The following is a 27,286-nucleotide window of genomic DNA, read 5'->3' on the forward strand; positions in this document are numbered from 1 at the left end:
AGATTGCCCAACTTCAGGTCAAACCACCTGAGAGAATGGATATTTTATAGATAGAAATGAAGAGAGTTAAGAAATGAGAATCATATTTCAAACACTTTGTCCTACTGTCTACCTAATCTTTCCCAGATCCCAATGACATGGTTTTGCATAAACCACCACATGTATTAGACACATCAAAAACATATGAAGAGAATGTGAGGTAATCTGGAGGAGACAGTTCCAGTTTAAATAATTAAAAGGCAGAATGAGGACACTAGAAATCATTTTCGAAAGGAGTTTTAGAAGGAGACAGATGAGGAAAGGAAGAGAGAGAGAGGTCTCAATATGTCAAAGCATATTGGTGCCTTTTGTCAAGGAATTCAATACTGTTGTTGCTTTTTCACTGCCAAATCCCTTTCTTGATATTTTTTTTTTTCCTTTTTCCACACGGGAGGGAAGAAGTTCATGTGAGTCTTGAATCACTGAACAAGATGTAGTCTCCACCATCAGTCCTGGATCTGTACAAGAACCTTCCCCTCCCTTCTTTATCTATCCTTTGATAATCACAGAGAATGTCTCATTTTCTCTTTTCTAGTTCATCTAGCAGTGAGTTGCCTACACACTCAATTTTTGAAATGGGTTTCTGTTCAGCAAGTGAAGCTAAATCTATTCAGGCAAACTTGGAGACAAAGCAGGCAGTGTGACACTTCATAGAGTAAGACTCTGATAGCTATGCAGATACGGCAACAAGGAGCTAATAGGAATAGAGCTAATGTGAATGCTAAATCCCTAAAACCTGTATGAATTACCTGTTAATTTTACACTAAGATAATGCGAAGAGAATTGACAGTTATGACTTACCCGCATCATGCCATTCAGTGAAATATGTGCTTTGTCATCTCACAGTCAACTCGAATAGGTATTATTATTAAAATTATTTTACCAAGTGAGAAAACTGATGTTCCTGGATAATAAAACACATTTCCACAGACTTCTTTAATAGAGTCCCTTAGTTGAATCTGGAGGGTCCAATATAAAATCTATTACACTCAGACAACAAATCAATATTTTAAAAGTGGGAGTTCCCGTCATGGCGCAGCAGAAATGAATCTGACTAGGAACCATGAGGTTAAGGGTTCGATCCCTGGCCTTGCTTAGTGGGTTAAGGATCTGGCATTGCTGTGAGCTATGGTGTAGGTCGCAGATGTGGCTCAAATCTGGCATTGCTGTGGCTCTGGCGTAGGCCAGTGGCAACAGCTCTGATTAGATCCCTAGCCTAGGAACCTCCATGTGCCGCGGGTACAGCCCTCAAAAGACAAAAGACAAAAAAAAAAAAATTAAAGTAACATACAGAACAGATGAAGGAATGAGTGTATTGATAAAAATTAATGAAAATAACCAAATGCCACACATAGAATTTTAAAGAAAAGTAATCAGAAGCACAGAAGAAACTCTGAGGTGTGCAGAGGTCCACTAAAATGCAACTTTAAGGGAGTTCCCATCGTGGCACAGTAACAATCTGACTAGGAACCATGAGGTTGTGGGTTCGATCCCTGCCCTTGCTCAGTGGCGTAAGGATCCGGCGTTGCCGTGAGCTGTGGTGTAGGTCACAGACACGGCTCGGATCCCATGTTGCTGTGGCTCTGGCGTAGGCTGGCAGCTACAGATCCGATTAGACCCCTAGCCTGGGAACCTCCTATATGCCGCGGGAGCGGCCCAAGAAATGGCAAAAAGACAAAAAAAAAAAAAGAAAAAAAAAAGAAAATGCAACTTTAATGCATCTTCTAATATGACTAGATCTATCACAATCTTTCTCATTGGTTTCAGAAGTCCGTTTTAAGAGTCCGTAGTCAAAAGAGAATTTTGACTCAGCAGAATGAAATAGCAAAGCACAGTGGCTTTAAACCATTTAGTGGTGGAAAAAGCATTCCAAAGAGTTGACTGGCCACTGAAATAATAATCAAAATAGTATATTCAAGAAATATTTATAGCCATATCCTTAAGTACTCAGGATAATTTTACACTTTATTTGGATCAAGAAGTCATGAGATATGTAAGTCATTTAGAAATGTTTTAAAAGTTTTTTTAAAATTTATTTTTTAGTAGGGTATAGTTGATTTACAATGTTGAGTCAATTTCTTCTGTACAGCATAGTGACCCAGTCATACACATAGAGAGATAGAGAGATAGGCGATAGATAGATAGATAGATAGATAGATAGATAGATAGATAGATAGATAGATAGATACAAATTATTTTTCTCATATTATCTTCCATCATGGTCTATCCCAACAGAATGGACATAGTTTCCTGTGATATATACAGTAGGACCTCATTGGTTCTCAATTCTAAATGTAATAGTTTGCATCTACCAATCCCAAACTCCCAGTTCATCCCACTCCCTTCCTCCCTCCCCACTGACAACCACAAGTCTGTTCTGACATAGAATCCTTGAGTCTGTTTCTGTGGAATCTAAAATATTGCACTAGTGAATCTATCTACAAAAATAAAAGTTTTCTTTAATTATGTCACTTCATTGAGGCAAGTTTTATTTATGAAGAAACTTCAACTATGTGAGCAAAACAATTCTCATGATGTAGGCTAAATAAACTATGACAACACCCCTCCACTATACACACACACATAAATGTGTATCTTAGTGAGAGATATTAAGATTTAGACCTGTCATAAGGAACACTGCTTATTAGCCAAACTGAAAATGGACTCCAATATCTAGTGTTCGAAAGTTACATTTTTCACTCATATACAATTTCCCTTAATATATGTGAACAATATTGTCTGTGCTGTTTAATATCTAAGCTCATTTCATGGACATTTTCATTATATCCTTATTTACAAATTTAACAGCAATATTAAAAGATCCCTTGTATGAAAATGACATTAGTAGCGCAGTAAACTCTCAGTATTAACAACAATCAATAGCAAAAGTCAAGCGATTTAAAGATTTGAGATAAAAACATAAATATACCTAATAAATCTATGGTGGATTACCCAAAATTCTTCATTCTTCAGACTTCACATACCATTTTGAAATTCAATGCACAAACTACATTATTTTCACAGAGTAAATAAAGTTGGAAAATATCTCGCACCTATTTCTTCATAGAATTCCCAGAAGAAAAATGTTAAAATGACAATATGACATTTGTCATCAAATTACAGGTAAAGTTTTACAGTTTTAGAACTTGAGAGTGTTTATTCTCTTAGGATGTTTTTCTTACATTGTGCCAAACATCTGGCTTGAGTTTTGTAATATACAAGAAGTGTACTTTGTAAAAAATGAAATTTAACTGAAAAAAATGTAAGCATAATCTGTAAAAAAAATCTCACTATTAATATAGATAATTATGGTGTACTTGAAGAAACAGCAAGATAATCTTTCAATAATCCTTTAAACAGTTATGTATTTAGGTATAATGTGGTTTTCTCTAATTTTTCAATTCAATTTTATTTACAATTATTTAAATTATAATTACATAATACCAACAAAAAGTATCTTTGGTCCTACCTTTATACTACTATATGTGTGGGACAAAAAAATAATAATTTTTAGTACAAAACTCTTCTTGAGTGTTTCTATGAAATGTGAAGCTTTAACAAAATTATATATATATTTTCATCTTTCTTTGATTCTAAATGATAATGTAAACATGACCTTTACATCATATTTTAATAGTAAAATCAAGAGTAAACAAGAAGCTCACTTTCTTCTTTCAAGTACTAAATATTTCTTCCTGTGTGGCAGATGAAAAAGAAAAAAAAAACGTGGCAAGAACATTTCAAAAGACACAAATATCCCTTTATGCTCTTAAAAATGGATGAAACATTCCTATCCTCCATGTGGCAGGTAAGTGGGTCTTTAAATAACGTATTACCTTTTCCAGAAGTATATATTATGATCTAATAGAATTCTTAAAATTAAACTTTTAGAGCAATTTCATGATTAAAAAATATTCACTTGATTATTTACTAGTTAGTCCTAAGAATGAAGTTCCCAAGCAAATCAAAATGCAATATTCAGGTTGCAAAACATAGAAGCATATTAGTTCTGCTTCTGATGCAGGTTCAATTCCTGGCCTGGGAATAAGTGCATGCCACGGCACAGCCAAAAAATAAATTTCTAAATGCAAAACTAAAATTTAGAAAGATCATATAAATTGACCAAGACTACCCAACTAACCCAATACCTACACTTTTTGCATGTTCTTCTCCAAATTATATCATAGACTACACTATTGTGCTATCTATCTACATACTAAATATTTAATAGTGTGATATAACAACTGTGTATTTCAAAATTAGCAAGAATTTCATTGTGACATCTTTCATTACAGATTCCAAGTTTGAAACTTGCTACTCAATGTGTGATTCATAGACCATTCTCAGCATGAGCATCATACGGGAGCTCCTTAGAGATGCCACATCTTAGGTATCACTCTAGACCTACCAAATCCAAATCTTTCAGGCAGTTCATATGTGTACTAACAGGTGAGAAGTACTGCTTTTTCAAGTTCCCACTTCTTTTACACCAACCTCCTTAATACCAGTGCTAGTACCCAATGCCCAACAAACATCCATGTATAACCTCTTGTTGGCCAGTGTTTTAAGTAAATAGATCATCTACTTAAAAATACACTTTTGCATATACTATAATCTCAGATAAAGATTAAAATGTGAGATACAGAGATAGATACTGCTTAGGTTTGTTACAGACTGTCTTCTAGCACTTGCAACTGTGCTTTATTTTATATCAAATGTCAGTTTAGCCTTTGATGTACAATGTTGAAAAGGTAAGCTGCAAAGATACTGAGAGTATAAAATCATATACATCAAGCTCTACATTGCTCTCTGTTTGAACTGGTGTATTACTCAAATTCTGAAATAGTCTTATTTTAATATTCCTTAAAATCAAGCAATTAATATGAATCAACTGTAATAAGAACACAAGGGTATAACTGATTTACAATGTTATATTAGCTTCAGGTTTACAGCAAAGTGAATCAGTTATACATATATACGTATCCATTCTTTTTCCCATATAGGTTATTACAGAACATTCAGTAGACCTCCCTGTGCTATACAGTAGGTTTTGTTAGTCATCCACCCTACATATAGTAGCATGTATGTGCCAACCCCAGCTTTCCAATTTATCCCTCCAGGCATGGTTTACGCTTTGGTAACCCTAAATTGACCTCAAATCCGAATTCTGATTCTGAGAAACAGAATCTTTGAGTCTGTTTCTGTCCTACAAACAAGTTATTTTGTATCATTTTTAATTAAACTCCACATACAAGAAATCATATGACATTTGCCTTTTTCTGCCTGGCTTACTTCATTTAATATAATCATCTCTAGATCCATCTATGTTGCTGTAAATGGCAACATTGTAAATCAACTATATCTAAAAAAATTTTTAAAAAAACTTGCATGAGAAAAACACTGACACTTCAGGAAGTGGTTACTTCTAGAAAAGGGAAGACAGTACTGGGGAAGGGAGTTTGAGGGATTTCAACTACACCTGAGATGATTTTTTAAAACAATAATGATGACATTGATGAAAATATTAAATGAAGCAAAGACCTGAAGCAAAAACAGTATATTTTCTAACAATCTGTGGACTTACCAGTGTTTATAAATATATATATATATATATTTAATAAAACTCAACCACAATCCACCTCAAAATAGACAGCAATTCTACTAGTTACAACCTTACAGGTGTTCCCATTGTGGAGCAGCAGAAACAAATTCGACTAGCACCCATGAGGATGTGGATTCTATCCCTGGCCTCGCTCAGTGGGTCAGGAATCCGGCAGCATTACTGTGAGCTATAGTGTAAGTCTCAAATGCAGCTCAGGGCCAGCATCGCTGTGGCTGTGCGTAGGCCAGCATCTGCAGCTGCAATTGAACCCCTAGCCTGGGAACTTCCATATGCCACAGGTGCAGCCCTGAAAAGAAAAAAAGAAAAAAAAACCTTACTAAAATGAGAAAATTTCTGAAGTATAGAGCACAGTAATGCCAAAGGTAACTTAAGAATATGAGGCATATTACCATTAATCACATTAAGAATAACTACAAACACCCCGTAACTATTGAGTTAATATATCAATATGATATTGTGTAAAAGTATTTTATAATTACATGCCATATTATATACTTCATAAAAGTCAGTTATAAACAATACACTTTGAAATACATGTTATTTAGGAAACTGCCTCTTACAAATGAGTGCTGTTTCAATAGCACACATGTTAAATGATCAAAGCAATCTCTCTCCTTGGCAAAATTCTCTGAGCTAAATATCATTGAATTATTGCAAATATCAGTACCGATGTTTCTAAATGAATCTGGAATGATCACTTATGTAGACGGAATTGTCTAGAACAAAATAGTATTTTTATATAATGAAACAAATGTTCCTTTTTGATATTAAAATTTAGGCAATACACATTAACTACAGTGTAGTTATAAAAATTAAGATGAATTTCTGAAAATCATATACATACAATATAATGATATATTAATGCCCTTAGTTCATTTAACATTTCCACCTCTTCCTTAATGACTAAATATTAGAATTTATTAAAAAATATTTTGGATTTACTATTGTCCACCTGTCCCTGATTTATTTTGGGTTTAAATGTGTTTTGTATTAAATAATGAATTTAATTTTCAAAGAACAAGCAACATTTAACTTCTTTATGTGTAATATCCTAGAGTCTGGTGGAAAAAAACAAGTAATTTTATATAAAACAGCCATGGATGAAAGTTACCATGTGGCTCGGAGGGTTAGGGATCCAGCACTGTTGCAGCTGTGGTACAGGTTACAACTGCTGCGTGGGTTCATTACTTGGCCTGAGTACTTTCACATGATGTGGGTATGGCCAAGAAAAAAAAAAATGGATACTTTACCTTATTGCTAATTGTTATTATTTGAAGAGGTGAGGCCAGTGATTTTTCTCTCTTTAATGCAATCCAGTTTCCTTCTATCTCACCTTAGATATTTTCCTGTTTGATGGGAACAGGCAGAAGAGGAGTACACAAGGATAATTTTTAAAAAATTTGAAAGGGTAACTAAAAAAAAAAAAAAATCTACAGCAGGTATTCAGTTTCCCAGAGGTCATTCTCTCCTTTGTCATTCTTTTTCTATAAAGGAAATAGTAAGTCCTCCTGCCTTTACTGAAGAAACACACATTTTCCAAGTTGGTTGACTCAACTCTAGTCTTTAAGTCTCTGCAGTCAGGAACGTGGAAATTGGGAAAATAAGTACCTAATACATATACTCTACAATGTCAGACAGAAAATAATAAATAAGTCACTGGAGCGACTCAGCCAGGCACCAAGGTAGGGTCTGCTCAAAGACATAGATGGCCCCAGGGCTCTCCTATCTTCCAGGAAACAGAATGACAAGAATTCACCATGAACTATTGACCTTAGAATATGTCCTAAAATATAATTTTCCAGTGACTAACTTTCTCCATCATTTTTATGATCCTATCATTTCCAATTCATACTTTAATGTTGCAAAATGTAATTGTTAATTTTGCCTGGGCCTTAGCTTTTAGTATAGGAAAAGTTGCTTTTTAAAAAAATTGTTTCCCATCTTCATTGAGATTATAAAACCTGGGAGTTTCTGTCGTGGCTCAGAGGTAACAAATTCAACTAGCATCCATAAAGACTCAGGTTCGATCCCTGGCATTGCTCAGTGGGTTAAGGATCCAGCACTGCTGTGGGCTGTGGTGTAAGTTGCAGACGCAGCTTGGATCCCACATTGCTGTGGCTGTAGTGTAGGCCAGCAGCTATAGCTCTGATTTGACCCCTAGACTGGGGACATCCATATGCCGTGGGTATGGCCCCAAAAAAAAGATTTAAAAAAAAGACTATAAAACCTTTCAGGACAGAGACCATGTCTCCAAAGGTTTTTTTTGTTTTTGTTTTTGTTTTGTTTTTTGTCTTTTTGCCATTTCTTGGGACACTCCTACGGCATATGGAGGTTCCCAGGCTAGGGGTCTAATTGGAGCTGTAGCCACAGGCCTACACCAGAGCCACAGCAACGCGGGATCCGAGCCGCGTCTGCAACCTACACCACAGCTCATGGCAACGCCGGATCCTTAACCCACTGAGTGAGGCCAGGGATCGAACCAGCAACCTCATGGTTCCTAGTCGGATTCGTTAACCACTGCGCCACGACGGGAACTCCCAAAGTTTTTATAATCTCAGGTTTACCCCAGTGACCTATTTTTTTTAATGTTTTTATTGTTATTTACCAAATACAAGTTTTTTCTACTCTTTTTAATAGACACTCAAATGTTTCCATTAATAATAATAATAATAATAATAATAAAATGTCTATAAACAACTTCAGCTGAACCTCCAAAAATCCTGGGCACTGATTTGTACAGGAACTTAAAATAAAATCACTGTTTGATTTCTCAGCTTTTTAGCTATTTGGATAGTCAAATTCAAAAATGAAAAAAAAAATAATGTCAAATTTCTTTTTATACTTTCCATCACATTTCAGAAAACAAGCTTTCTACCATCTGCACATACAGCTGACAAGTTATAGTAAAAATGTTTATGCTTTTGGATATGTTCCTTAGGACAAGCTCTCTGATTTGCAAATGTTGTGGTTTTTCAGAGACATTTGTGACTAAGGTAATTGAATACCTACGACACTGTAAAAAAGGATCTCAAATAGATTCATGGCTTTACACTGCTTGAATAATTTCTACCTTACTTTTTAACCTGAGTATACTTTTAAAATAAATGACTCTTAAGTATCAACATCTCTGCAGAGAGTATAGCTCTATTTATACTGTCACCTATAACAAATTATAAATTCAATTAATACAAATGATATACACATTACTTCCTTCAATTAAGTCTTCCTTAATATATATGAACTATATTGTTACCTCACTTGTTGACCATTTACATGTGGTATTATGTGAAAATTAACTAATATACTGGTCTTACCTTTGCTAATTATTCCAACTCTGTGCCAGCTTCCCAATTAAATTATGAGATAAATGGCTGAAGCAATTACACATGATTTTGCAGCATCTATACAGTCTATTTAGTATTATACTCATCAAAACTGTATAATAGATTTAATGCATTGAAAAATAACCAAAATTTACTAAAAATCAAACTATCATCACATATCAGTCACTACACATTCTGTATTTAACCTTTACCGCAAGCCTTTCATGAAGGTACTGCTATTTCATCATTTTCAATATTAGAAATCCGGGGCTCAAAATTTAGATAATTTGTCCATGGTTACACTGAGGAACAAAACCAACAACTGAACTCAGTCTTTCTGACAAGAGTCTGTTAATCTCCACTACAATATACTTTTCCAAAAGAATATTTAGATTTTTTTTAAAAAACATGAACACTTTTGTCAAATCAGTGTCAACACATTTCAGCAGGTACCCAGCATAAAAATAATTTTCATCAATGACTAGAGGACATGGTATTACAGTGATCTCTATTTTAGCAGCTTCTAAAATAAGATAACCTTTCATAGTAAAGGACTGTTTTATTTCACACATTTAAAGAGAATGGCTTTGACAACAGAGACATCTTGCCATAGATAATACAGTTAGGAATGCTGCCATTGAGATGTCTAGTATCTAGAACTCATGGGTGGTGAATAAATAAATACATGAATACATACATACATACATACATACATACATACATAAAACACACATAGTGTTCCGAGTTTTGTTTGCTTCAGTGAAATCGTCATAACCAAATCTGCCATTTTAGATTAAACCGAGGTAGATTCCAACTACTTTGAGTTCATATCATCAAAGGCAACTAGAGAAAAGCAAAACATCCTACTACTGTACAGCATAGGGAACTAGGTCCTATTTCTTGAACATGATGGAAGATAGTATGAGAAAAAGAATTTACATATGTATGACTGGATCATTATGCTATACAGCAGAAATTGACACCACACTGTAAATCAACTACATACTAATTTAAAAAAAGAAAAGAAAAAAGAAAAAAAAAACACAGAAACAGGAATTCTCATTGTGGCGCAGCAGAAACGAACCTGACTAGTAACCTTGAGGTGGCAGGTTCGATCCCTGGTCTCACTCAGTGGGTCAAGGACCTGGCATTGCCGTGTGCTGTGGTGAAGGTCACAGACATGGCTTGGATCCCATGCTGCTGTGGCTGTGGTGTAGGCCAGCAGCTGCAGATCTGATTTGACCCCTAGCCTGGAAACCTCCATGTGTCACAGGTGCCACCCTAAAAAGCAAAAAAAAAAAAAAAAGAGATAAAATTTTACAACTGAGTAATTTAAAATGGCAATTAAAAAAACTTCACCCCTACCCACCCTGTACATAAATCTCTGCTGAGCATTCTGTGTAGTAATTTATCTGATTTTTATACTAAACACCCAACTTAGCAGATAGTGAAGTTCATTCATAGAGTATAAGATGTTCTCTTTTTCTAAACTGACATGTAACACTATATTAGTTTCAGGTATACAACATAACGTTCGGATATCTGTATATACTGTGAAACAATCACCATGATAAATCTAGTAAACACTCATCACACACAGTTACAATTATTTTTTCTTGTGATGAGAACCCTTAAGATTTACTCTTAGCAACTTTCATATTTGCAATAAGGTATCATTAACTATAGTCACTAAGCTGTACATTATATACCCACAATTTATTTATTCTATAATGAGAAGTTTGTACCTTTTGACCCCCTTCACCCATTTTGCCTGTGCTCTCAACCCCCCATCTCTGACCACCGCCAATCTGTTCTCTGTATCTATGTGTTTGATTTATAAATATACTTTTTTAGGTTTCCCATAGAAGTGAGATCATATGGTATTTATCTTTTACTGACTTATCATACTTGGCAAAATGTCCTTTAGATCTATCCATGTTGTCACAAATGGCGAGATTTCAATCTTTTTTATGGGTAAATAATATTCCATTATCTATGTGATATATATCACATCTTTATCCATTCACCCTTAAATGGACACTTAAGTAATTCTATATCTGGCTATTTTAAATCATATTGCAATTGGGAGTTCCCATTGTGGCACAGAGGAAAAAACCCAGCTAGTATCCATGAGGATGCAGGTTCAATCCTCGGTCACACTCAGTAGGTTAATGATCTGGCATTGCCGTGAGCTGCAGTATAGGTCACAGATACATCTTGGATCTGGCGTTGCAATGGCTGTGGTGGAGGCCATCAGCTACAGCTCCGATTCAATACCTAGCCTGGGAACTTCCAAATGCCACACCTGCAGCCCTAAAAAATAAATAAATAAATAAATAAATAAATAAATAAATAAATAATACTGCAGTGGACATGGGGGCGCATACATCTTTTCAAATTAGGGTTTTCGTTTTCTTCACATAAATACCCAGAAGTAAAATTGCTAAATCATATGGTAATTCTATTTTTTTATTTTCTGAGTAACATCATGTTGTTTTCCATACATTTCCATAAATCTACAATTGTACAGATTTACATTCCTACCAACAGTGCACAAACATTCCCTTCTCCTTACATCCTCACCAACACTTATTAGTTTCTCTCATTTCCATAAAAGCCATCCTAACAGGTGTGAGATGATATCTCATTGTGGTTTTGATTTGCTATCCCGTGATGATCAGTGATACTGAGTATCTTTTCATGCACTTGTTAACCTTGTGTTTGACTTCTTTGGAAAAATGTCTTTTAAGATCTTTTGTTCACTTCTAATCAGAGTGGTTTTTGTTTTGTTGAGTCATATGAGTTCTTTGTATATTTTGGATATTAACCCCTTATCAGATACAGCAGTCCCTCCCAAGATTCCCAGGGAGTGCCTGAAACCATGGACAGTATAACAAAACACAAACTGTTTTTTCCTATATGTACATATCTAAGTTTTAATTCATAAATGAGGCACAGTAAGAGATTAACAACTAAAGTAAAACAATTATAACAATACACTGTAACAAAATTTTTCTGTTTGTGGTCTCTCTCTCAAAACATCTCATTGGACAAATTTAAGACCTTTTCCATCTTCAATAAGCCTTTACCAAGCACTGTGTCCATAACTCTTGCAATTTGAAGTGCCACAAAGTAGCATGGATATTTTTTCCTGCTTCACGATTTCTTGAACAGAAGACTTGTTCTTAACACAGGTCTTACCAGTTTAACATATTTCCTTTTCTAATTAAGTTGAGAACATTCTGCTTTTCACTTAAAGGAAACACTGTATATCTTCTCTCTGGCATACCCGACCTGCCAGCATCATTTCTGTTGCACTTTGGTGCCATTATTAAGTCAAATAAGGGCCACCTGAACACAAGCACTGCAACAGTCAACACTGAGAACTCAAAATCAGGATAATTACCAGGTTGGCTAAATGATTAAGGAGCAGTGTATACCGTCCAAAGGGGTGATTAATGTACTGGATGGGACAGAACGTGATGGTATGAGATTTCATCTAGCTACTCAGAATGGCATACTATTTAAAATGTAGGAATCGCATATTTCTGGAATTTTCCATTTAACATTTCAAACTGCAGTTGTCCTTGGTTAACTGAAACCTTACAAAGCGAAAATGTAGATGAGGTACTACTGCATATGATTTTCAAGGATTTTCTGCCCTTGTGTAGGTTGCCTTCTCATTTTGTTGATGGTTTCCTCTGCTGTGATGGATCTTTTTTGTCTTATGTAGTCCCACTTACTTATTTTGCTTTTGTTACTTTTGCTTTTTGCGTCAGATTGAAAAAATCACCAAGACCAAAGTCAAGGAGCTTACCACCTATGTTTTCTGCTAGGAGTTCTATAGTTTCAGATCTCACATTCAAGTCTCTAATCCATTTTGAGTTCATTTTGGTATATGGTGTAAGACAGTAGTCCAGTTTCATCCTTTTGCATATGGCTATCTAGTTTCCCGAACACTATTTCTTAAAGAGACTCTGCTTTGCCCATTATATGTCCTTGGCTCCTTTGGCACAAATTAATTGACTTGGCAGATGGTCAAACTCATTCACAGAGTGCAAGATTTTCTTAAGGCTGCTTATTTCTAACAAAACTGATAAAACATATTTTGCTCTTATTAAAGATAAAACATGCTTATTGTCTATATTTCAACCATTAAAAATTTATTTTCTCTTTATTTGCTGATGAGCTATTAAGCAGTGTCATTTGCTTAATAACTTATAACAGACTTATTCCAAAATCACTAGATACCTCCTCATCAGAAGGATGTCCAAAGTTGGACAATATGAGAATTGCTCAGTTGTTCTCTTCTGGGTGGGACATTCCTTCTCTCCTCTTTTCCTCATTTGTTCCTTCTTATTCTTTAGGTTACAACCAAAATGTCATAATGGAGAAGGTTTTGTTACTCACAGATGACCTTACCTCTGGCCTGGCTGCAATGACTGAATAAATTTAATTTAAATTCTAACATGCTTAATAAATAAAAAAGAGATTTAAGGTAACTTGCTAATGTGAGATTTACAAAAGGGACAGTTAAAATAATTTGAAATAAGAAATAAGAGTAAAGAAATCATGAATAGGATGTGTCCCTTATAGAAGCATATTATTAGCTATTTTTCCTACTAAAATTATATAAAATGAAAGTGTTATGTAAAAGCTAATAAAGAGTATAACAAAATAAAATAATGAGAAATAATTTTAGGTCAGGGCCTAGGTCACTAATTTTTCTAAAACATGATAATCTCTAAGGCATATTTCTGAGCAGTTCCTCCTTAACAATTCTCGGGCAACACTCTCACAGGACCACTCGAGGAGGCCCACACTTCCACTGCCAGTATGGTTTGTCTTTGGCTCTACCATTTGTGTAATTGTCATTCGAAAGTTCAATATGTAGAAACAAACACAGTATGAGATGCTCTAAATACTGTAATTATGGACATACCAAATGAACAAACAACAGATCTGGAAGTCCTTTGTAAAAGCCTCATTGATGTCAATTTTTTAGAAGAAAAGGCATCATTTTTTATTTATAAGATTTGAAATTCCTTTTTGAAAGCAGATACATTACTCCAGTTTTGCCACCTATAATCTAAAACTGTGCACTAACAATACATTTTAAATTTCAAAGTTTATATTTTGGGTTATGATATCCTCTTGTAAAACTGAAATGCTTTAGGTCATTGCATACAATAATTATGTAACATTATACATGTTCCCATGATGTGAAAATTACTCAAACTGTAATAATATTTTCCTAATGTTCTTTGGGCAAAGAACAGATAACAAACTGAAATTCAATACTATGTTGCCTTTCACTATGAGCAAATAGATGTAAATCTGACTTAAAATAATTTCAACAGCCCCGTTACTTTCAAATGGCAGTCCTCTGAAATACTTATCTTTTCTTTTTTTCTTTTGGTTCATACAGACAGGGCAGTTCTAACACTGTATTTTTATAAAATGAAGATTACTACTTACAAATTAACTTTAACTAATAATATATTAAAATTACATTACTTCTGATTTCAATGCTTTTAGCTATAAAAACACAACTAAGAAATCTTTACTTGTTCCTACAAGCTACCTATTTGCATAATTTATATGCAGAAGTAACCCACCATATAAATTCCATTATGTTTATTTTTTTTTCTTTTTTGGCCACCTTGCAGCATAAGGAGTTCCCGGGCCAGGGATCACTTGAACTGTAGTTGTGACCTAAGCCACAGATGTACCAACACCAATCCTTAACACAGTGTGCCAGTCTGGGGATCAAACCTGCGTCCCAGTGGTCCCAAGACATGGTCAATCCCATTGCACCACAGCAGGAACTCCTCCATTATATTTATTTAACACAGCTTCTGTACCTATAAATATTATAAGTAATTTGTAGGATATAAGTAAATATATATCGCAGTGTTTCCTTTTAATAGATACATTAATCTTTGATGTATTAACTAGCTATCTAGAAAAATAGTGATTATTAAAAGTATATTTAACAGACTTTATGATATCTGTCCTCAAATACTTTATGGCAGTAGGATATGGGGTAAATATTAAGCTTTTATTACTTTAAAGGCCAACTATAACGAATGGCACAAATTTATGAAAATGCAGATTTCTGTGTTAGTATAAGGGATAATTTGATAAAAGTAAAAACCCTATAAAAGTGAAATCGGTGAGCTTTAAATTTTTTGAGCATTCTATGCTTTGACTATCCCAAAAGAAAGGTAATTGACTAATTACATGATAATTCAATGCAAATTGGACAATGCCTCATATAGTAAAATAAGTTTACTGAAATCTAGTTCTTCTGATACAATCACACCCTTTTATCTATTAATCTAAGTAAAAAACATAGGCTGTGTCTATGCAAACTGTAGGCTAAGAGAAAAGGGAGTAACCTGTATTATCAGTAGGCAGTGCTGGGGGAATTACTGTAAAGGATATAAATTTTGAAAGAGGCTTTGCTGGATGGCAGACTTTGAAGAGGCAAAGCTGAAGGACATTTTAAGGCTGAGGTGCAGCATTTACAAAGTTTCAAATGTATGGATGAAAAGAGTTAATTAAAAACATAAACACATAGAAGTGCTTTTTTGTACACATGAAAGGGTATTTTTGTTACATTAAAAATCAAAATGAAATTCAATGAAATTCTATAGCAACTTTGACAATATCAACTAATATGGTGTATTATTATACACTAAATATATATAATTATCCAGTTTCTCTACAACAATCTTTATCATTTACAAGACTTTTTGACAACTTAAGCATTCTATTTAAAGTACCTGTTAGGCACAATAATTATCTTGTTGACATCTGTCTTCAATATGCATGCAGATTACAGATATTTCTTTGAAACAACGTGTTTTGAAAAGGGCGGTCATGCATAGCTTTTAATAAGTCTGATCAACTATATGGCTTAATGAAAGTGCTACACAATAGAGCCATGTAGGAAAAGGGTTGAAGAAGTTATCGAGATTTCACAGCAACATTTCATAATTTTCCTTGAAAGATTAATATGCATGTATAAAAAATGATAAACAAGCATCTGTGTTTTATCATTTAAAAATGATATATCTTGTCTTCCTTCTATTGTCAAGAATTTGGATAATTTCTCATTCTAACATCAAATAATTGAAGCTGACTTGCATTATTTGTCACCACTCTAGCCTTTCTAAGTCCAAATAGCAAAGACATTGCTTATTATTGCATAATTTCTCATCACTCTATCTCTTTTAAGTACAAATAACAAGGAGATTGCTCATTATCTGTTTAGAATTTTGCTTGCAATTATGCCAAATCACCACAAGGAGGTGATGGTACCTCCAATCTCCAAAGTTCTGCTCTTTGGACTACATACTAGGGTTTTTTTTTTTGTTACTGTTTTGTGGGTTTTTTGTTTGTTTGTTTGTTTTTTCCTAAATCAGCACAGATAAAATAGGAAAAGACATTCCAGAGAGAATAGAAGAAGGCATACAAGGAGTTCCCGCTGTGGCTCAGAGGAACAAACCCAACTAGTATCCACGAGGACATGGGTTCAGTCCCCGGCCCCACTCAGGGGGTTAAGAATCTGTAGCCAAGAGCTGCAGTGTAGGTCACAGATGCAGCTGGGACCTGGTATTGCTGTGGCTGCGGCATAGGGCAGCAGCTGAAGAAGCAGGAGGAGAAGAAGAAGGCATACAAGAAATGTGATTGGAAACAGGATGCTATATTGGAGAATTACAAGGATTTCAGTTAAGGGGAAATTGCATCAAAGAGACAGACAAGAACAGGAGAAGTGGAAAACTACAACAAGATCTGAATTTTAGAAAAGTATTTCTGGAGTTCCCATTGTGGCACAGGGGAAATGAATTTGACTAGGAACCATGAGGTTTCAGGTTCGATCCCTGGCCTCACTCAGTGGGTTAAGGATACAGTGTTGCCATGACCTGTGGTGTAGGTCGCAGACGTGGCTCGGATCTTGCATTGCTGTGGCTCTGGTGTAGGCCAGCAGCAACAGCCCTGATTAGACCCCTAGCCTGGGAACCTCCATATGCTGCAGGTGCAGCCTTATAAAGACAAAAGACAAAAAAAAAATTTAAGTATTTCTGGCATAGATATAAGTGATAAACTATAGATTAAGAACAAGGAGGAATATGAGGAGGTTACTAAACTAATGCCTGGAAGGAAATGCTGAAAATCTTAACCAGAACTGTGGTGATGGAAATGGAAAGCAGGGAATAGGTAAGAGAAATACTTAAGCAGTAGAACAGACAAAGATTTCTGAGACACACATTTTCCCACTGTCATTAAAGTCAAAGAAGTCTCCCTCTAGACAAAACTCTCAACATTACATGAGACTAATACTCAAAACCTTCAGTAGTAACAATGATATTTAAAGTTCTCAATAAAGACTGCAAAATGTCCTGAGAACCAGTTTCACACAGCTTTTATTCGCAGCTGACAAAGTACTTGAACAAATATTTTACACAGCTTTAAATAAATATTTCCACCCCATGCTTTTAAGATGTATGTTAATAGTACGCAAAAGATAAAACTATGTTGTAAATCACTTTCTTATCACAAGGAAGATCATAAATAATATTATATGTACTATTATTTAATGCTATCATTGAATTAGAAACATTATGATGAGGGGTTTCTTTCCCCTATAACTACATGAGCAGGTACTTAACCTTTAAAACACTGCTTAGGCTCAGGCTAAAACTCAGCATTAGAGAACTGGAAATCAAGGGACCACTATTTGACTCAGCCATGACAGCACAGTTAAGAACACAAGCTACAGGGACAGATCTACTGGTGGCCTGGATGAGGTACTTAATTTTTCTGTCTGCCTCAGTTTTCTTTTCTGGAAACTGGAGCACTGCTGTAAGAACTGAGTTAATACATCTAAAGAGTGGTGCCTGACCTGAAGTCATCACTCAACAAATACTGTTATTCATATAAATTGGCAAAAAAAAAAAAAATTAAAGCAAAATAATGTGTGTTGATCCTTGAAGTTCTGAAAAAGGACACAAACTGATTGGGGCCGAAAATGTTAAGTTATAAATTTATGGAACTCCAGGAAGCAATGATTAAAGAAAAGATACATACTTCTTGATCAAGCATCCCAGTCTTTGACATAAATTCCACAAAAATAGACAGATCAGTACGTAAATATCTGAAGGATGCTGTTTATTGTTGACTTGTTAGTAGCAAAAGCAGTATAAATACCCAATTAGGACACATTGATATCTTTGACAAAGTATTATCTTTGTCAACTGACATAATAAAATGGTTCTTCTTAATTCCAATAAGCCAAAAAGCATGGTAAACACCAGCATCTACTTTAAACTAGACATATGACACTTAAATGCTTTATGTTAAGATATTTGAGTAAAACTCACATATACTATAGATATGCATGAGGTATAATGAAATTGTATTCTTGGAGATTTTATCATCACCGTTAAAAACCTCTTCTAATTAAATATCCTTTTCACATGATAACATTTAATGTTAATTAGGGGATTTAAGTAACAATGAAGATATTTTCTCACTAACAAAAATCAGCTGTTAAGTTCCCCTTGTGGATCAGCAGGTTAAGAACCCAACCAGTGTCCACGAGGATGAAGGTCCGAGCCCTGGCCTCACTCAGTGGGTTAAAGATACAGCGTTGCCACAAGCTGCAAGGTTGCAGATGCTGCTCGGATCCAGTGTTGCTGTGACTGTGGTGTAGGATGGCAGCTGGAGCTCTGATTTGACCCCTAGCCTGGGAACTTCCACAAGCCACAGGTGCAGCCCTACAAAAAGAAAAAAAAAATCAGCTGAAAAATGTATAGTGATGATATTATATATACTATGAGTAAAAAATAAAGTTTTTATCTTATAGATCAAATATCATGTGTTACCTAGTATATAGTGTCCAGAAAGATTTGATTCTGTGGCCATATTCAGAGTCACTCAGGAAAAAAATGCCACGAGGGATTAGCAACATTTGCCTTGATGGTAGAATCAAAATCAAGTGTTAGTGAGGCCATGGCATAGAGGGGAAAAAAAAATCTGGATCATGTGTTTTATATTGGTTGACATTAAAAACATTGAACTAGTAGCATATTCATGCAATCATCTGAAAAAAACCTGACATTCATCAATGAATTTCCAGACATATATTTTTGTTTGAATCAAACATGTTTCAAATATACTACACATATCTATAAATTCTGAGCTAAAATGTATTAGCAATTAAGTAATTTAATGAAGAGCCAGGCCATTGTTCATGTGTAATTAATAGATTTTAAATAAATGGTACCCCTAAAATAGGCTAAAATTTTGCCACATTACATAATTAGGCAAACATTTGTTTCATATATTTCTTCTTTTCATATATATTTGCCTAATATCTGAAAAAATCTATAAAGTATATGAAAGTAAACATTTACTTATAAGGTTGTTTAATAACTTAATTTCCATCAAGTAAGAGATGGATGCCTAGTAAAGTGAGTTAACTGAGTGATACATTTTAATCAACATACATTTTATGTTAGTTCAAAATAACCATTTGAGTCCATATGATTTATAAATAACAACAAGCACTTTCCTTTTTTTTTTTGTCTTTTTGCCTTTTCTAGGGCTGCTCCTGCGGCATATGGAGGTTCCCAGGCTAGGGGTCTAATCGGAGCTGTAGCTGCCAGCCTACACCAGAGCCATAGCAACGCGGAATCCCAGCTGCGCCTGCGACCTACACCACAGCTCACGGCAACACCGCATCCCTAACCCATTGAGCAAGGCCAGGGATGGAACCTGCAACCTCATGGTTCCTGGTCGGATTCATTAACCACTGTGTCACAATGGGAACTCCAGCACTTTCCATTTTAAAAGAATAGTCTAAGAGATAAGTATTTTATTTTCTTTGGCAAAACATGTTATTTCTCCATACAATAGGCTGCTTTATTAGTTCAGGCTATACATATCTACTTTGTCCATGTATTCCTTTTAAACAATACAATAACTGAATGACTTGGCTGACTTTGTTATAGTAGCTGGCAGAAAATTAGAGGTTAAGACAAAATTTGTCTTCTCACATACCTTTTTTCCAAAATGACATCTAATGCATAGCAGTGAGCAAATCCTTGTTGCATTTAAACTTTATATAATTTGATTCCAATGCAGATACACCACACAAGATAGAGTCAGGAAGCCTGATGGTATGAAAACCTTATTGCCATTTTCCAGGACACACATTTCCAGCTTGCTAAGACCAATACTTCAGGGCAACAAAGCAGGGGTGAATGTGTTAGAAAAGGAAAGACAAAACTTACACATCTTTGGGGATAATTTTTCCTGGCCAAAATAGTCTCAAGAACTAATTTTACCTTCCTCCTAAATATGAAAACATTGAAGAATGTATCACTATGTCAGTTTATGAAGGTATTTCAAACAAACTTAAACTATAAGGGAAATGTAGAATACGGCACTCAGGAGTCTGCCTGTATTTCTTCAGCGCTTTTACAGTATACCAAAAATATGATCTTCAGCAAGCAAACTCAGAGCCAACAAATACATCTTTATTTCCAGATTTTCTACTATCAGGGGAGGTTTAAAAATCTGGAGTGCTATAAAAAAAATCGGTTACTTCAAGCTGTTATGAGAAGTCTACCCCCAAAATGAACTAAACAAGAGTTTAACAAGCACGTTTTCAAAATATACAATGGAAGAAATTATTAATTTTGTTTTCAAAGTGCTAATGACTCCCTTTTTTAAAATAATTGACTCCAAAAATCTAACTCTTTGTGATTGCGAAGGAGGAACATGAATGGGAGGTAACTATCAACTCAAGACATGTCAAATTCATCTGATACTTAAACGGATAACATGGAATTGACTGTGTAGCCACCGAAATCCATAACCAAGATGTGTTTACAGTGGCAGTGTTATCAATCATCGATAAAGAAATGATACGTTAAAAAATGGTATTTTAAATGTCTCTCTAAAATAAATATCACTAATAGGACTATGCAGAAATATGAATGAATGGATGAGTGAATAAATGAACAGAAGGGCTTGGAGGTCATAGTTACAATAAGCCCAATTCTCCAACTCAACCTCAAAGGGGAAAAACAAGTCCCAGTTCACTGCTGATTTTTAACAATGTTCACCTAGTTGAATACAAAATAAGCTTATGACTGGCAATGTTAATTTTTTGGGTTTTCATGGGGGACAATGAAGTGCATTCTTTTCTCTGCCTGAGTTCTTGATTAGAAAAGAAGTCACAGATGGAGAGCAAATATCATCCTTTATGTAATAATTGCTAATACAGAGGGAAAGGGCTAAAAGTGTGGCAACAACAGAATGTGTTAACCTTAATTCTGAAATTAAACAGACTTTCTAGCCATATTATCACAGAAGTTGTTGCAGAGGTATAGCCTACTCTTTCATGTCTTTCAGTATAATCTAGAGCTTCTGCAGGCAGCCTGAAGGAAGAAGGAAGGAAGGGCTCAGCTATACAAGGTCCTTGCAAAGTCACCTAACAGGTAAGTCACTCTGCCTAGCCCTGGATGGAATAAGTGTACTGTAGCAGTAGAGGCTAAGATGTTACAAGCAGTAGAGGCTAAGATGTTACAAGTGCAGTTAGGGGCAGCACCTCCGTGTCCCAATGATATCTTTATTTGGTCAGAACTAAAACAGGTTCTATAGATCCCAGGAAATGGGAAGGAGTGATCAAGTGATCCCATTGATCATTCTGTTGAGAAGTATTTTCTCTTTTTTTTGGGGGGGGGGTTCTTCTGTCTTTTTAGGGCTGCACCCACAGCATATGGAGGTTCCTAGGCTAGAGGTCTAATTGGAGCTGTAGCTGCCTGCCTACACTACAGCCACAGAAACTCAGGATCTGAGCCGCATCTGCAACTTCCACCATAGCTCACGGCAAAGCCAGATCCTTAACCCACTGAGCGAGGCCAGGGATAGAACCCAAAACCTCATCGTTCCTAGTCGGATTCGTTTCCACTGAGCCATGATGGGAACTCCAAGAATTCTAAGTTTCTCATTTGAAGAGTTAAAGCCCATACCCAATATTCTGTGATAATCTTTATGGGAAAGGAATCTCAAAAAGAATAGATGTGTCTGTATGTATAACTGAATCACTCTGTTGTACAGAACTAATCACAACACTGTAAATCAACTATACTTCAATAAAACTTTAAAAGAAAACAAAAAAGAAACAAAAGTTAAAGCCTACATAAAGATCATTTCATCATCATTCTTACATATTAACAGGCAAAAATAAACACAATTTCTACCGATGGCCAAATATCAGATAACTTTTAGAAATATATCTCATTTTTCTACAAGTTAATTATCTTAAAATATGTATTTCTCTGGAAACACTGATAACATTCAATTGCAGATACTGATATAAATACAGCATTCACTTTAGTTCTAAAATATTGAAGTTTTGAGGTTTAAATTATTATGTACTCTGTTGTTTAACTTAGCAAACAGTGATGGATGATGAAATAAAGCACTTGTCAAATCGATTAGATATGGGAAAACTTTGAAATTACACATTCACTTCTTCATCCCATTAAAAATCAATCACTACACAGACAACATGCAGAAATTGGTTCTCTGAATGTTTGATAGTTTTAAGACAATCTTCTACTGGATTTGAAGAATCTCTTCTTATTCTGTATATTTACAACAAATAAAATCTACTTTAAAAAAGAGAAGCAAGCCTAGGGGAGGTACGTCAAATTCTTTTTATGTTTCGATCATGAAAAGGTTATATCAAAAAAGACATACTCGTTCACTTTTAAAGACTTTTAAAGATTATCTCTGCAAGAATTAAGACAGACAAGTGATATAAAATCTCAGAGAAGTTATAGACCTTGAAATGTTCTAACAATTAGGATAGAAAAAATACTAGAAATGTGATTTTAAAAATATGTATTATGCCCATCAAATAACTTTAATGTTACTGACCTAAAAGTGATATATTGTATGTTTATAACTGTATAAAAATGAATAAGAAACTATATCAGATTGTGGATTCCTTTTTTATCCACTTTTTCCATATACTGATGTTAAAGGAGAAAACTTAAAGATCCTCATTTCCTGAATATAAGTGCCTACAAGGAAATCAGGATTATATATTTCTCTCTAGTAAGTAAATAATAATTTTCTTATTATGAGCTTGGATCGAGCAAATAATATACAACCTCTTATCAATCAATGAATTTTGTTGGCCTAAAGCACTTTTTAGATTAAATCCTTTTTTATTAAAACAAACTCATTACTATGTTCTATGTACTATGTATTTGCTTTTATATTATATATTTTACATGTAACTCAATTATCCAGAAAATACCATTTTAAGGGTGATATATGAATTAAAGAAAGTAGATATACTATTATTTTGATATTATTGATTTAGTTACTTGAAATAACTGCACACAAAAAGACCTATTTATAAACTTTTAAGCAATTTAAACACTTTGAAAGACAGGTTAGAAAATACATAAATATACACATATTTTACATATAATAAATATATGTTTATATTAAATAATATTGTGTCTCCATACATTATATAACATCTATTTAAAGAATTTTACCATATATACATATGGTATACATAGATATATATGGTAAAATTCTTTAATACATAAACATTTATATGTATTTGTGTTTATATATGTAAAAACATATTTGTTAGAAATTATTTGATTGACTGAAACCAAATTTCTCAACTGTGACAGTAGGTTGAAAATAAAGTTTAATGGCTATATAAATTAAAGTGACTTTTTATCAGAAAGTGCTATTCAAGCCAAAATGTAGTATACTTCAGGAATAAATTAAATTCAGTAGATGTTAGCTCAAACTCCTCATCATTTAGAACTATACCCTCAGGGCCCTTCAAGCATGTTCAAAGACACACAACTCCCTAAGAGTAAAAGATTCCACTTGAACTTGACATACGTGCCCTGTACAAACACATTTACAAGAAGGGAGGTTATAGGATTCCATCAGCTCAGTATCAGCTCATTTCCACTATCTGCCAAGAAATTAAAATGCATTTCTACTTAATCCTAGAGATAAGCTTCTTTAAAGTTTATTTTAGTTTAGTTATTAAAAAAACACAGTATTAACAGGAACAGTATTTTTATAGACATTTCAGTAACAGAGAAGAGATAAGCCAAAAGCAAATGTATATTTGAAATGATATCATTATCAAATTAAAAAATATTAACTGTATCTTTTAAAAATGTCCATCATTTGAAAAAGCTATCTGGAGACAGAAAGTTTTTGCATAGTCATCATATTTTTAAAATGTGTGCCACATAAAAACATTACTTTTAGATGTTCATGCTACTTTTTGTCTTGTGATGACCCCTCCTGGTTGAGTTGTTCATTATCTTAGACTCTTGCGGGGTTTTTTTTTTTCCCTTTCTCTTTTGGATGTTTTTAGTATTATGAATAAAACTATTAAACTTTTTCAGAACTTATATAATATAAATAAAAATGGTCATTAAGTGTAAAAATATAAATTTAAAATACAGAGTAGGTGAAGCTCAATCTAATCAGGAAAATTGACATCATTGCTATTATTTAATTTATTTCTAGGATGGGGACAACTTTTGAGTTTTGGTCACACAATTTAAATTCAAATTAAATAAAGAATAATATCAATTAAGCCATTATACATTTGAAGCCTAGGGGTATAACATATAAATAAATAAATCTTAATAATCAAACACAACTATTAACTATCTTAAAACTAATGGTTTCTGCTCTTCCCTACCACCAAACTCTACTAAGTTGTGAGGACTAAGAATATATTTTGGAAACAACAACTTTTCCAGTCTTAAAATATATCAACCTAATGGCTATTTGTGTGCTATTTTTGACACAGTGAATTTTTCAAATTGATTCTTTAAAATTGGAGTACACAGACAGATGAAATACAGAACTCAGGAAAAACTTGATGTGAGGGCCTTCAATCTGTGAACATAATAATTTAATTTATAATGAGTTTATTTTCTAAGAAAAGTGGCAATTTAGTTCTATACAGCCAGACCCTGACAAAGAAACTGAAATTTCATCAGAATAGTATTCTCAGTATATTGTTATATATTTATGTAAATATATCTGCATAATTTATGTTTAAATCTATAAAACTGACATTAAATCTTAATAAAACATCACATTCTGAATATAATCTATTTCATGGAAAAAACTATAAAAGTGTTTTCAAGTTCATTACAAACTTAGATTCCCAATTAGTGGTTTCTCTATCTTTAAACGCGAGAAAAAAGAAGCAAATACTATACTTGGGAAAATATGTCAAAACAGTAATACTGGTTCATCACACGATATTATTACTTAGCAGAGTCTTTAGCGCAACTTCTAAAGTCCTTTTTCAATGTTTATTCTTATTAATATTTACATACCAGGATAGGAGCATTCATATTAACATATAGACAAAGATGCATTCATGAATCCCAGGATATGATAAAGAGGTAGTACTACTTCATATATGAATTCTGGAAAACACCAAACTTTTTTTTCCTATAATGGAAAACACTTATTTTCAAACTCTAAAATCTCCATGATAATTCTTTAACAACTCAGTCATCCTAAGAAACAAGTATGCCTAATGAATATTATCCTAAGATTCCTATAGGCAATCTTTCTACTGTTTAACTCTTTCTGAACCAAAGGAGCAACCATGCATTTCCTCTCTAGATGCACAGCATGCACTTCTAAAGCCCTGCAGACGATGAGCTGGAATCTTCCATTTCTTTTTACTCTTTCTAACCTCATGAATAAATGAACAATCTTTTCTAGAAGAAGCCACCTAAACACAGGGAGAAATATATTGAACAGCATCATTATTTTCCTGAGAACTCTTGTAAGAAATCTGTTCATTACTGCCTTGATGATGTTTTGCACTGACCGTCCCAAGTCCTAGACTGCATTACACCCAACTGCCAAAGAGGCAAAGCAATTTCAGGTAAAATATTGGATTCGCCGTCTTCCATTTTAATAAGCAAGTACTAAACGGTCATTAATTTGTTGGGGAGGGGGTGATAAAGAGAAGTCCATAGATGCCCAAGCTGCTCCAAATATGATCCTTTTTTCATCCCCAAAGCCGTGTTCATTTAAGTTAAAACCATAGGTATAAAAATAAGAAACTTATTTTTGCCATGTTTTCACTTTTCATTTACTGACCTACCTAAGCAAAACGCAATAAACTTCCTCTACACAAACACATCGAAGTGGAAGAATAACTCCCGAGCAGCTGTCACCTACACTAATCACTCTAACCAAGCAGCAGCCAACCAATCTCCAGGACCAGAAACAACTTTCCAGAAACATCAGCGGCGTCAAAACCCTCTTCCCCCAAACCAAGGGAGCGGGATTTGGAGCCTTCCCTGCTGCAGTGGTTCCAAGTGCGTGACAGCAGAGCCACACACACAAATCAGGGAGCGAGACCAGAGAAGGCACCTCAGAGTTGGTACCCTGGGGTGGAACATCACTGCGGCACTGAAAGTGCTCCATCGCAGAGCAGGCTCGCGCTAGGGCTACTTACGGGACGTGGCGGGAGCCGTCCAGGCTCTGCAGAGGATGCTGCCGACCAGCCAAAGCGAAAGCGCTGCCCCGCAACCGGAGCGCGGAGCCTCCACCATCCTTAGCCCCCGGGCTCGCGGTACTCCAAAAGCTCGCTGCAGAGAGACGCCGTCCGTCTCCCCGTGGGGTGCTTGGAGAGAGATGGGCTGTCCTCAGGCACCACAGAAAGCCGAGCCCCTCCGGCTTCCTCTTCTCCCCTCACCCCCTCCGGGCTCCAGTCCGGCCGGGCTCGGAACAGCAGGGCGGTCGCAGCCTTCCTCTTCCCTCCGCGCGGTTCTTGCCTCTTGCTCTGCGAACCAGTGAAATGCCAGGGGGAAGAATTCAAACCAAGAAGAAAAGGGAGGGGGGAGCAGAGGAGGGGACGCCTACCCCGCCCTCTCCCTCTCAGGGGGGGGAAAAAAAATCACCAGGGGACTAGGTGGAAAATCAGAAGAGCGGAGGCTGCAGAAGAAGGGAGCGCGCCAGAGACGGCGGTGCTGATGCTGCCACTGCAGGCGGGCGAGTGCTCCCCCGGCCGCTGGGCAGCGTGACTCAGAGGGGTTTCCAATCGCCTGCCAGCTCACATGGAGGGACTATGTTCGCGCGGAGCACGCAGCCCCGCCGGCGGACGGGCGCACGCACGGCCTCAGCGCGGCGCGGCGCGGAGCAGCATCTCCCCGGCTGTGCAGCTCGAGCAGCAGCGGCCGCGGCC

General features: G+C 35.3%; 1 protein-coding gene across 1 annotated transcript in view; it reads right to left on the bottom strand.

Annotated features, from left to right (window-relative positions):
• The window catches only part of LOC125111336 (contactin-associated protein-like 2), a 678,961-nt gene extending 651,877 nt beyond the window's left edge, over positions 1-27,084 (bottom strand). Inside the window, exon 1 of the mRNA XM_047753273.1 lies at positions 26,558-27,084. Coding sequence (XP_047609229.1) covers positions 26,558-26,654 — 97 coding nt within the window. The 5' untranslated portion in view covers positions 26,655-27,084. The remainder of the gene's footprint in view (positions 1-26,557) is intronic.
• Between the last annotated feature and the right edge of the window lie 202 nt (positions 27,085-27,286).

This window comes from Phacochoerus africanus, chromosome 11 (genome assembly GCF_016906955.1).
Source record: "Phacochoerus africanus isolate WHEZ1 chromosome 11, ROS_Pafr_v1, whole genome shotgun sequence".
NCBI lineage: Eukaryota > Metazoa > Chordata > Mammalia > Artiodactyla > Suidae > Phacochoerus > Phacochoerus africanus.